Source organism: Gymnoscopelus braueri (genome assembly GCF_963280865.1).
Source record: "Gymnoscopelus braueri genome assembly, chromosome: 15".
NCBI classification, from domain to species: domain Eukaryota; kingdom Metazoa; phylum Chordata; class Actinopteri; order Myctophiformes; family Myctophidae; genus Gymnoscopelus; species Gymnoscopelus braueri.
In genome coordinates, this window is record NC_137620.1 from 23,257,016 (window position 1) to 23,270,426 (window position 13,411).

The window sequence follows — 13,411 nt, forward strand, 5'->3', positions numbered from 1 at the left end:
CTGTGTTGTAAAGGACCATTCCAGCCAACCATGCAAGGTCAGTACAACTCTGAATGTCTTGCTGCAACTATCTCAAGGATATTGAATGATGAATCAAAAGTTAAACAGTCACCCTGCCAGTTCACCCCCCCTGTTGCTCTCCTGTTGACCCAGTATGACACTGACAACCCTGAATCCTTTCAGGTGTAAGGTGATCTATTGGGACCCTGATGGAGAGTGGCAACTGGTTGTGAAATTGACTGAAAACTATTTCTGATCATATCCCCAAAACCACATGATGTTGGCCATGGTAATGCCACAGTTTATTGCAGACCTTGCTTTCATCTCCTCAACAGTTCCCAACACCACATTCTCATAGAGCTGCTGGCTGAAGATGGTGACGTGTTTGACCCCTGCTGTCTTTAAAGTTGGTATGTGCTGATATTGATAGATCATTTAACTCTGCCAGCCCCCCTCCCCCCTCCACTGCGCTCCTGTTGGCCCAGTATGACACTGACAACCCTGAATCCTGTCAGGTGGTTGTGAAATTGACTGTTTGAGGATTTTATCTGATCACATCCCAAGAACCCAGAGTATTTACATGTTGTCTGTAGAGCCTAGAAGTGACATACCGCTGGTCATTTTAACCATAGTATCCCTATTCTGGCCATGTTGTAATGGGCAAATAAGGAGATTTTGGTACGTGGGGGTCAATGAAGTAGATGTGGTTACGAAAACTATATGGCTGGTGTATGGACATTATTTGACATTTGAAATATCTGTATTTGTATTTTATTTGACCTACTACTTAACACACTGAAGCCTCCTAATGGAAGTGATGAGATCTTTGTACCGCCCCAGTCTGAAAACTGACTGGTATATTTTCTTCTGATCCCAAATTAGTTTTTGTCAGTCTGAAATCATGCACTTATGTTTGGACACAAACGTAAGTGCATTCCACATGTAAAAGGGGTCTGATTTTAAGAAACTGCTTGATTGCTCTTCTAATGTAATTCCTAAATGTTTTACTTCTAATGTAATTCCTAGATGTTTTACTTCTAATGTAATTCCTACACGTTTTTATATATGGCTCATATGTTTGTGTTTATTTTAAACTCTAGTTGTCTTGTTCCGAGTGGTTCCAAGTCCTGCAAAGAATCCTTCCGGCCAGCTATGCAAGGTCGGTACAACTCTAAAAGTCTTCCAACAACTATCTGGGATGCTGTAGATGATGAGGCACAGCAGTCATCCTGCCTGTTCTGGTTAGGCACTGCACTCCTGTTGACCCAGTATGGCACTGATAACCCTGACTTTGTGTCAGGTGCAAGGTGATCTATTGGGACCCTGATCTGATCACATCCCAGGAACTACACGTAAGCCAGATCCCAATTCTAAACTATCTGCCTCCTGTCCTCCATCATCCAGCATGGTAACGGTTAAATTGGTCTGCCGATGTGTGATCTTGTGCACATGACGTCAATGTCCAAACGCAAATCTCTGCGGTTTATTAATTCAAGTCACATGTGATATAGTGACACGTTGAATATGGGAATCAGGTGTTTACTACAGAAGTGGTCGCAATGTGTAATCTTTACTGTACTTTAATCTCATGAACAGACTGCTTAAGGTCTTACCTTAAATACCAACTTAAGGTTGGTATTTAGTGTGGAGATTAAATGTAATTTATATTTGGTGCTATTGTTTGCAGTGTGGTTGAAAGACTGATGTGGTGTGGTGTCTGAAGGTCATAGTGTTGAGAACACAAAGCATTTCCACATGTCACATATTCCATGTCCTCAAAATTAATATTTACACCTGAAACGGAAAGTACTAGGGACGTGATCTGGGCCTCCTGTGTACATGCGCAATGAGACCTGCATTGTAGGTTGGATTTCATCAATGATATTGTTCACTTTATGTACAGCAGTAGCAAGTATCCACTCCACATCATGGAAAACTTGGCTCCTAATGGAAGTGATGAGATCTTTGTATCGCCCCGGTCTGATAACTCATGACTGACTGGTATAGTTTCTTCTCTGATCACAAAACTGTTTATGGGCTAGTTTAAAAATGGGTTTCACGGTGTAGAGATGAGATGGTTATTGCCCCAGTATGAAGACTTGTGACATACCTGTATGTTCCTCACTAAAGTTATTTTTATTTTGTTTCAAGGTTCTGCACAGAGCTGCTTTGTTCATTTATTGGTCCACAACAGGAATTGGGATGTTTTGCTCTGAAATGTTGTTTGGACATTTTACCGTTTAATTAAATTGTTAAACATGCTCTCTGCAGTGTCTTCATTCTTTATTTGGGTATGTATAGGTCATTTGTGGCTTATTAATCAAATATAGCAGAACTCAAATGGTTCTACTTAATGTATCATGTCATGAGCATTTGTCCAGGGGCTTCATTTGTTCCCTGTTTTCAGAAGGTGGCATGCCACTTTACTGTAACATATTTTCACATGGCTTAATTTGTTATGCTCAGCAGCAAATTAGAACTGGAAACGTGTAAAGGTGTGTTAGAGCATATGCAATGTTTCAAAGTACAATATTCTGAAGCTTGGTACTGATACCTTGACCTTTAGGGATTCCTAGATGCACCATATCAGGCTCTTTGTACATTTCAATACTTTACCTATGTGAGCAAATGGACTCAGACATGACATTAAAAATATAAATGTGACAGGGAAAAATTATATAAACTGCGCCAAGTTATTTTAACATCATTATAGTTGTGCCAACTCCTGCATGCAAATGACAACCAGAAAAGAGCTCATCCAAGACCTTTTACATGCACCATAAATAGCATTCGGTGTACACTGATAAACATTACCGTCGATAACATATAGGCAATGAACACAGGGAAACTTACTTTGGTTGAAAAGGTTTATTATACAAAAGTGACGTGGCTTGTCAACTGATCAATTTGAATTTGTACAGGGCATTGCTACGGTTTGTGCTAGTGCTCGCATGCACACTAAAAAGCCTTGTCCATGTTTCAATAGCATCCAACTTTACTGTACACATCATAGAATTGCCCTTTAACCAATTAAACGTTATTTTCACACACCTGTGCTTATACAGAAGTGAAGAGCCAGTAATGGGCTCTGTGCATAAATGTAGTAAAGAAAATGGTAAACGAAGACTAGTCAACTTGATTTATTGTTTTTGTGTCACGTGGGTGAGACCTGTGGGAGTCTGAATTCCAATGTAGAAGTGGCGTGGCCGCACCCACTTAGGAGACCTTTTGTGTACCACAAGAACTAGTTATGCACAGAGCAGAGCCTATAATACTGCCCAGTAGCATGCATAAGCTAGCCACAGGGCTAGTGGAGACAACGATACAGATGCAAAAAATAATGATCTGGGACTTGTCTCATCAGTATATTGCTGTGGTCACTAAACTTAAGAAGCCAACTGATGACATCTCTCTTCTGATAGCCTTGCTGTTTGTAAGGCCTAAGAAGCTACCATTCCCACAGCCTGTACACAGTTTTGGCTGTTCAGTCAGAACATCAAAAGCCTGGCACATATACTCAAGTGCCTGTATTGTCGGTGTTTCCTATTTAAGCTATTTAATTGAATAGCTTTGGAGAAAAAAAAAACACACACAAAAAAAGGTTCCTTCAAGTTGGGGATGCACCCACGCCTGCCTCATCTTCCACCTTAGTCAGCGGTAAAGACTCTTGCGCCGATGTCATCCAGTAGCCAGTCCACTCCAGCTAAAAGGTTCTCTCCTGTTACTGCACTGCAACCCATGATACACCAGTGATGGCTCTTTATCTCATCCAAGGCCAGCGCCTGGAGGAACACACACAAACATAACCTCATCTGATACACATTTGTTAAGTAAAATGCAGCCTCAAACGACTGTGGCAAAAGGGGATATTCTAGATTCAAGGCTGTCGGAATCCCTTGCTTTTCAAGATTTTTATCATTACGTCTTACAAGTACATAAGCCTAAAAATTGTTTTGGTTCCTAAAACATAGCAGCATTAATAATCAGTAAACAAAAGAAATGGAGGAAAGGCATTTCCCACACTGAATTTAATTGCAAGAATTAGCCAATTACTAATAACCAAACAATTATAGTTATCAAACAAATCTGTGGGAAAACTTCTTAAGAGCTTGATCCATATAGTAACAAATGCGTTAGTTCAGCACAAACGACTTTTTTTTGTGTTACCATTTATTTGGCTTTCATCTTGTGAGTGTATTCAGGTTTGAGTGAAGGGGAACTTGCATACACACTACTGTGTGTGTGTGTGTGTGTGTGTGTGAGAGAGAAGATTGAGTCTCACCTCTCGTATGTCCTCTTTAGACAGGGCCCCCGGTATGTCCTGTTTGTTGGCAAAAACCAGTAGCGTAGCACCTGCTAACCTCTGGAGGGACGGAGAGAGCGAGATGTAATACCATTCATCATGTAAATAATCACTGACTTGATACTAATATACAGTATATGGCCATATCGTTCTTATTTCCTCCACTGTAATGTAATGCTGTTGGGTTTCTCCAATATGAATGACCACAAAAGAGAATTCAAGTCTAGGTTACTGCCAATGTGTTCACACTTTACTAGGAATTAGATTCATAATAGAAGGACAGGTTGGGTATTGAAAATCGGTTGCAAGTAGGAACCGAATCTAAATTGCTGGGTAACCATAAAAATTAAGGGATTCGAATCGGAATCAATAAAATCCTAATCATTATGGGTCCAGTAGTAGTAAGCGTACAACAAGCTTTAACTGCTACTGCTTTTCAATGTGTTGTCATAAATAAACATATGAGAGGTTACTACTCATTACATTTCTTAAAGTTGACAATTAGTTTGTAACACTTAGTTTGCAGGGACCAGTATTTCCAGGACAAAAGGTTTCAGCATTGGCTCTATCTTAGGCACTACTATTATACAACAGCTTGTACTAGTAAACACTATTTACTTCAGTTAATGCTTAAAAGAATGAAGATAATTTTTATTTAAACATTTGACTTTTCCTTTTTTTTTACATCATGGATCCGAAAAGGGGAATGTATAAGACCTGGAATCGATAGGCAGAATCGGAATCGATAAAATCCTAATGATACCCTTCCGTAGACATGCTAGATTCTGCTGAATCGTAGTAACATTCTAATTTGGATGCACACCTGTGAAGTAGTGCGACGTGCTCTGCAGATCTGCATTGTATTCTAGATCAGTGGTTCTCAACCTTTTCAGGCCGTGACCCCCCCCCAAAAGAATCATATTTGAACTGCGGACCGCCCACCCTGACAAGCACTTGGAATGTAGGAGTTGAGGGCGAGGCATTACATTTTGTTTGACTCGGTTCCACAGATACATCTTGTGAAAATAGCAGATCTACAAGCTCACAAGGATTCGCGCTGTGAGGCGTTGTGAGCTTGTAGATTGGCTATTTTCACAATTTTGGCGTCTTTCTTATGATGTTTGACAATTTGGCCAATGTTTGACCAGTTTATAATATAGTTTGTTGATTACTTTTGATGCAGTAATGGTCTTTTTTCTTTTCTTTCTTTTTTGAGGTATTAAAAAGGTCATAAAAGTCCTTCAATTGTCACTTCACTGTCATCTGGGGACCCCCCAAAAATCATGTGGGGGTCCCGACCCGAAGGTTGAGAACCACCGTTCTAGATGTCTGTACAATGTCTATGTATGTACTTGACAACGCTCATCATATTAGGAATATTTGACATAATCTGACCTGTTTCCCCTTGCTTATTTCTTTCTCAATTCTTTCCACCACAAATGTTGGGAGCTCGTATGACAAAGAATTTCACCCATTACACCTCTAAAACTGATTTGGCACTTAAATTGAAGTCTTACAATCTTACAGTCTGTACAATGTCATGTATGTACCTCCTCTAGAAAAAGTGTGCAGAGCTGATCTGCACTGTATTATGTATGTACCTCCTCTATAAGCAGTGCGGAGAGCTCCTTCTTGCAGTCATCCAGTCGGAGTTTGTCAGCGCTGTCCACCACCCACACCAGGCCATCTGTACTCTCAAAGTAGTTCCTCCAGTAGGAGCGCAGTGACTTCTGGCCTCCCACGTCCCATATGTTCAGCTTGAACCTGGGCAAAGACATAAACACACCGTGGTAAATGAAAAGACATCACAGTAATATTTAAACGACATGGGACATCTGGACACAATCATTTAAATCAGAGGTTTTCAACTGGTGGTCCGTGAAGGTATTTCATGTGGTCCTCTGGTCATCCATTCAGTAATGTATAAAGTGAAGATTGTTATTTTTGTTCATCATTGTGTTTTGTTTTATTTAGGAGAAACTTAGTAATTTGGTATTTGTGTGATATGAGGACAGTGAAATTAAAAACATTAGCAGTGGTCATTGGAGGAGGCTAGTGTTTCAATACCAAAAGTACTTCAAGCTTTACTACAGAACAGGATCAGCTCATTGTCCACAGAACAAAAATGAAACAGTCCCTTGTGGAGTTCTGGATGAGTTTTCAGACAGTAAAAGCTAAATGTAATTTTACCTTTCGTAACAATGTATCTCTGTGAGAGTGGTATTGCCACACTGGCATACCTGAAGAATATTAGTATTATTAACAGTATTATGTACAGGGCAAAGTTGTCCCTGAACACCACTATAGCCAAGAAGAGACAGACATGGACCACCTGTAATCAAATCATACCTAATGGTCCATGGAACACTACTTGAGAAGCAATGCACTAAATGACCTGGTGACCCAAGATGATGAGTCAATGAGGTCAGTTACTTGGAAGTCTGAGGTCAAGAAATTCCACAGAAAGGGGAGTTAGAATCTCAAGAAGGGAAAGTGTCATACTTATTAATACCATTTAATGGCATGTGTCTGCTCACTCATAAATGTTACATAGTATCATCAGTATAACATGAGTTTAATATGGAAGGTTGTATAAAGTAAGGAATAGATCAGTGGGTGGTTCTCAACCTGTTTTGAGCTCTGGACCACTAGCATATTTCAAGCAATCTTCAGGGCCACCCCCAACCCACCTTTAACTAATCTTAGCCCACATATCCCCACCCAACACAACAGTGGTCCCCAGGTTGATTATTAGTCAGGGTGGTGGTCCCTGGTTCACAATCAGTTGAAAACCCCTGATTTAAACACTTTCAACCTCACATTCCTATTTTGGGCATCATAATCTTCTGTGTTGTACAACACAGAAGACTTAATGAGTCTTTATTTCAAAGACTGCAGAACTGATGCATACAAAAGACAAAAACTGGAGTGTAGACTGTGTGTGTTACTGTGTAGTAGTCTAACCCTCTATGCTCCAGTGTTTTGATGTTAAAACCAAGCGTTGGAGAGATGGTGCTGATGTCTTCCCCGTTGAACTTCTTCAAAATGGTCGTCTTTCCGGCATTGTCAAGACCCCTACAATATTATACGTGGTTAAGGAATGGGGTACTGGTGCAGGAGATGTATACATCTGGGGAAATGTTATAGTTTGTTTGTTTGAGCGTGTGCATGCGTGTGTGTTTTATAGTTATTTATGGAGGTCTTGGAGGATGTAGGATAGTTATTATTATAGGTATCATTTTCTTCTACTCGGTCTGTGTCTCATAGGAGGACTGTGGACAGTCCAGAAACCTGTCTACCAGTGACATCATCGTTAGGCAGGATATTTTTTCCCAACAAGATTTCAATTTTTGTATTTAGATTTTGTTAATGCGAGAACAATGGCTTCTATTATTGCATTGCAACTTTCCAGGAATAGAAAGCCTGCTGTTTCTATTAGCTTGGATTCCCCATCGATGATGTCACTGGTAGACGGGTTTCTGAACTGTCCCCAGCCCTCCTCTGAGACACAGAGTGAGTAGAAAAAAATAGTACCATTTTATCATGAGCATTAGTGAGGACCAATTATATGAAGATAAAATGGGTGAAGTCGTCCTTTAATACTTTTCATTGGTTCAATATTTATAAAACCCACAGACACACGTGACCACTTTCACTTGATCTACACACAAGCTCACAGCATAGGCTTGTACAGTATGAGGATGTAACATCAGTTACTCTACAGTAGCAGGATAGTTTACAGGACCACAATGGAAACAAGCCCCATGGGGCTTTTTGTGTTATACTTACTCTTATACTCTGTACTATTTGCAAACTGTTTGTTAGAAAGGCTCCCAAGCATAATATTAAGCTGACTATTATTTGACTAGTGTGTACCACTTTAAGAACTGTGTTCAGAGTAACATGTACCTGCCACTTTAAGTGCGCAATGCATTGTGGGGCGTTCCATTCATTCTAGTAGCAGCAGCAGAGGGAGTGGTGAATCCAGTCCAGTTCACCTGCTACAAACTGCCTTTTTCATTTGTACAGCACTACAGTGCCAGTGTGCGTCTTTGATTACTAACCACACATACTACAGTGACCCATTGTCACGCGCACTCAGTGCCTGTACCCATCCACATCATTCTGCAACCCATGCCATGCCTGTATATGCCTGTGCCTTGAACCTCAGTAAAGCTGCCATATTATACCCTCTTCAATCTCTTGTCCAATTGTGTCCTGAACTACGCCCCGGGGGCGAATGAAGCATAACCCCATAGAACCAGTACCCCTTATACAGTCCTTTAACAAACCCTCACCAACATTTGGTCCCTCGAGCCGGATGTTTCATTTACCCCTGGACAATATGGAGTTTGAAGACCACAGAGCATGGCGTCAGACACGCCCACCAAGCTGCTTCAATAACTACCAAGTCAACTACTTAATTTGGCACAGGCAGCAAAACAGGCATGGGTACGAGGAAGAGTGGCCATCTCACGAGGAGGAAGCAGCCAAGATGACCCCCTTCTACTCCCCTCCCACTCCCTACACCGATCACCACAGGTGGGATGCTGTCCTACAAGAGGCGGACCTGTACTACCCAGAGCGGCAGAGGTACAGTCCGGAAACCCAGCTAGCCCACCTACGGTATCCAGAGAGTGAGCCCAGGGAGGAGATTCGAGAACCACCTTCACTCCATCATGCACCCCAGCAACGCACCTTGAGAGATGACCTCAGGGACGTACAGCAAGAGCACGTCATGTTACAACAGACACAGCAGGTCATGCACGGTGATGTGGCTAGACTCAGTCATGAAGTTCAAGCTGAGATGAGGAGGCTAACCAACACAGTAGTCAGCCCTCAACAAGCTACGCCACACTCCGTCAGCCACTGTGACCCCCATCCTGTCCGCATGGAGGACGAAGAGGACTGGCCAGACCCCCCGCCATGGCCAGAGACAGCGGACCTCGAAGAGCCGTCAGCTCAACCGATCGAGGACCGAGTAGATCAGCTGATGGTGGAGCTACAGCTGATGAAGAGCCAAGCCATGTCAGCTAGCTGCTGCAAACAGTCACCGATGAAGGGCGGCAGTCAACCACCGCACCGCCAACCCCGGCAGCTAAGCAGAGAGCCTTATCCTCACCACATGGCTTCCACCATCACCTCGCCTCAGCGCCATCAAGAGGATCCTACCTCACAGCCTCCACTACACAGGGCTTCAACCTACACAGCAGGCTATCCACCTCAGCAGCCTCTACACCACTTTCAGCCAGCTGTGCAGCCTCCACCTCTGAGGCCTACGTACTACATCGCAGTGTCAACACCGCAGCAGCTCCCGTACCAGCCTGCGGCCCAGCCTCTACCCATCAGGGCTACGTCCTACGCAGCCACTTATGCACCTCAGCAGCCTCTGAACTACCGCCAGCCAGTGTACGCCCAATCTCTACCCCCTAGAGCCCTGTCCTATGCAGCAACCTATACACCTCAACAGCCTGAGCACCTTCCAGTCTCCATGACACCAGCCTCATGGATGCAGGGACAGGGCCAGCAGATTCCTTTTCCACTGCGCCGTGACACAGCAGCCACAGCGGAACAGAACTACAGGGGCCCACGCCCGACCGTATCCAACTTCAGCCACCGGGACCCACGTGAGTTTGCACAAAGTCAAGACCACGCAGCGGTAGCCCTGCTGGAAGAGAAGACCCTCCACGTGGAGGTAGCAGGGGTCCTGCGTTATGCCACGTCCCTTCCGCACAAGGGAGACATGCCTCTCCTTCATGCCCCCAAAGAAGCCGTCATGCCGAGTCTGTCGAGCACAGAACGACAACTGGCTGAAGATTCGGAGCGGGCCAAAGCCTACATCACCGAGATCCAGGAGCTGGTGGATGCAGGCTCCGTCACCAAGCTAAACCCTGAGGACAGTCAAGGCCAAGTCCTTCTGCCCTTCCCCCTGCCCCAGTCCAGAGTTGCACCCAAGCGACTCCTCTCCATACCCAGATTCGAGCTGTGTAGAGCTGTCACTGGAGCCCAACTGGCTAAGTTCATAGAGAATGAGCTCACGCCGAAGATCAATCAGACCATCCTGTGGACAGATTCCACAATGGTGCTGACGTGGCTGCAGTCAGAGTCCTGCCGCTTCAAGTTCTTCGTCGCCACCAGAGTGGCAGAAATACAGCAACTAATCAGCCCACATGCCTGGCAATCCGTGGAGTCAGCGAGGAACCCCGCTGACGATGTCACAAGGGACAAGACCCTGCAAGACCTTGTGAAGCCCAACAGGTGGAGTCAAGGGCCTCCGTTCCTCCTTCAATCCCCAGATGGGTGGACTGTCGAGCCCAATGTCGAACACGACAACGACGCCTCTGAGCTGCAGAAGTCAACCTTCTGTGGTGTCACCTCGACCACACCCAGCTCACTAGACACAGAGGCAAAGCAGTGTGACACCTGTAACGAGCTGCTAGAAGCTACAGCGCAGATGCTGCATGGGGCGGCAGATCAGAGCAGCAGCTGTACTGCTGAAGATTACCGCAATGCAGAGGTCCTCATACTCAAGCAAGCCCAGCGTGAGAGCTTCCCAGACAAGCTGCGGCTCCTAAAGGCAGGCAAGCCTGTCTCATCCAGCAGCAGACTGCTCACCATGTCACCCGAGATGGATGAAGAGGAGGGACTCATTCGGGTCGGCGGCAGACTCCGTCGTGCCGAAGACCTCGAGCAGACAGCAGTGCATCTTATCGTGTGGGATCCTGGCCGACTCCTCATTCAAGACTTTGACAGTCGTCTGCACCACCCCGGTCCAGACAGGGTGTTTGCGGAGATGCGGTGCTCGTTCTGGATCCGGCAGGTCTGTGAAGCAACACACCGCTACCAACACACCTGCACAGAATGCTGGCTCTGGAAGGCCAGACTTCCCAGACCACCGGATCTGCAAGAGCAGCTTCCCAAGCAGAAGATCAGCTTCTACTTCAACCCCCCTGCAGCACCCCACTTAGGAGGAGTGAGGGAAAGGGAAATCTTTTCCGTCAAGACGGCCTTGTACACCACATTTGGAACCCAGCCAGTCCCAGAGGCAGTACTATGGACCGTGCTGCTTGAAGTGGAAGGGATACTCAGCTCCAAGCCATTGGAGTACGTCTCGTCCAGCCTCACCGACCTCGATCCCGTGACACCCAATGTCTTGTTGACGGGGCGGCCGGATGGATCCGTACCGCAGATCGTGTATCCAGAGACTAAACTACTGAGCCGACGTCACTGGAGGCACGCCCAAGTTCTGCCAGATCGTTTCTGGTCCAGTTTCCTGTTGAACTATCTGCCGAGCCAGCAGACTCACCAGAAGTGGCACTCTACACCAGTCGACCTCACAGAGGGCTCTGTTGTGATGCTGATGGACCCTCAGCTTCCACAGGCTCTGTGGCCCAGTGGCCATGTCACCAAGGTCCACCCCAGCGCTGATGGCCAAGTCCGCTCAGCAGAGGTGAGGCTCAGAGATCGCGACTACACCCGACCAGTAGCCAGGCTGGTCCCCCTGCCAGCTGTCCTGACCGGCGAGCAGGAGGACAGCGCTACCGTCACCGCCATCCCCTCGTAAGACACTAGAGACTATCGCCTTTCTTTGGAGCGAATGTACCCGGTACATTCGGGGGCGGCTGTTAGAAAGGCTCCCAAGCATAATATTAAGCTGACTATTATTTGACTAGTGTGTACCACTTTAAGAACTGTGTTCAGAGTAACATGTACCTGCCACTTTAAGTGCGCAATGCATTGTGGGGCGTTCCATTCATTCTAGTAGCAGCAGCAGAGGGAGTGGTGAATCCAGTCCAGTTCACCTGCTACAAACTGCCTTTTTCATTTGTACAGCACTACAGTGCCAGTGTGCGTCTTTGATTACTAACCACACATACTACAGTGACCCATTGTCACGCGCACTCAGTGCCTGTACCCATCCACATCATTCTGCAACCCATGCCATGCCTGTATATGCCTGTGCCTTGAACCTCAGTAAAGCTGCCATATTATACCCTCTTCAATCTCTTGTCCAATTGTGTCCTGAACGACGCCCCGGGGGCGAATGAAGCATAACCCCATAGAACCAGTACCCCTTATACAGTCCTTTAACAAACCCTCACCAACACTGTTAATTAAGTCAATCAATCATTACTTTACAGTAGTGTAGGATAATCTACAGTAGGAGGATTTTTACTTTCACCATTGTAACTGTTTTTATAGTTTGTGTGAACTTAGCCTAGGATCAAGAATATCATAGATGTATTTTATCGATTTTGACATTTGCATATCTATAATAGATAAAATACACGATAGTCTTGATCCAAGGCTAAAGTAAACTCTGCCATCCACATGACTTAGAACTATTTTTAAAACTATATATTTTATAGTTTATAGTTAAAGTGCTCAGCATTGAAGTGAGCATACACGATACAACACACGATACACGAGCTATCGTGTGAGCATCATGAGCTTACACGATAGCTGTGTAGTTTTGGGTGTGTCCAGACAATTGCCTTCTTTTTGTCATTACATAATAATAATACCCATCGAGGTACAAATGGCATCGTGGCACCAAACTATAGGCCACAGCAACACAGTTGAATCAATAATACAATAATATACCATCTCATGATCTGAGCATGATATCATACATGTAAACATTGCTAGCTTTATGAATGGACACGACACACAGCAGAAAGGATACAGCATCAACAGTCTCATCTCTCGCTCCTTATGCTTCATTTTCTTAAGAATCGTCAGCAGACCCATGGCGACAAGCAGCACTACCAATCAACTGACTCCAGCTACGTTTCGTTGTTATTATAAATTACATGAAGCTAGTATATGAATCTGCGATCGGAGCTGTTTGTTTCACACAGAGCAACCCACACGTTAGCGACCAGGAAGTAACTAGGATGGCGAAGCCCGCCTTAGCGAGTAACTGATTCGTCGGGATTACGGCAGTGCACGGTGATTGGTTCTTTAAGACGTCTGTCAAGTATTTGGAGTGCTTGGTTTTAAGTGGGTTTGGCGCCATCTTCTGTTAAGATCAGGAGCTACACGTCATTGTTTGTGGAGCTTTTTGCTCAGTCAGTTACAGTAGAGCTGTTTGTCAGCAGACAGAGA

General features: G+C 44.8%; 1 protein-coding gene across 1 annotated transcript; it reads right to left on the minus strand.

Moving 5' to 3' along the window:
• Nucleotides 1-3,046: 3,046 nt before the first annotated feature.
• arl2 (ADP-ribosylation factor-like 2) lies at nt 3,047-13,189 on the minus strand. The gene is made up of 5 exons (XM_080451628.1): nt 12,990-13,189; nt 7,268-7,378; nt 5,905-6,067; nt 4,283-4,363; nt 3,047-3,782 (listed from the first exon to the last, which is right to left on the minus strand). The coding sequence occupies exons 1-5, from the start codon at nt 13,052-13,054 to the stop codon at nt 3,648-3,650; spliced, it is 555 nt and encodes a 184-aa protein (XP_080307754.1). The 5' UTR covers nt 13,055-13,189; the 3' UTR covers nt 3,047-3,647.
• Between the last annotated feature and the right edge of the window lie 222 nt (nt 13,190-13,411).

Coding starts and splice junctions, on each gene's coding strand:
- arl2 (XM_080451628.1), bottom strand. CDS start 13,054: ATGGGTCTGCTGACGATTCTTAAGAAAATGAAGCATAAGGAGCGAGAG. Junction 7,379..12,989: donor GAGATGAGACTGTTGATGCT/GTATCCTTTCTG, acceptor ATAATATTGTAG/GGGTCTTGACAATGCCGGAA. Junction 4,364..5,904: donor CCGCACTGCTTATAGAGGAG/GTACATACATAA, acceptor CCGTCCCTCCAG/AGGTTAGCAGGTGCTACGCT.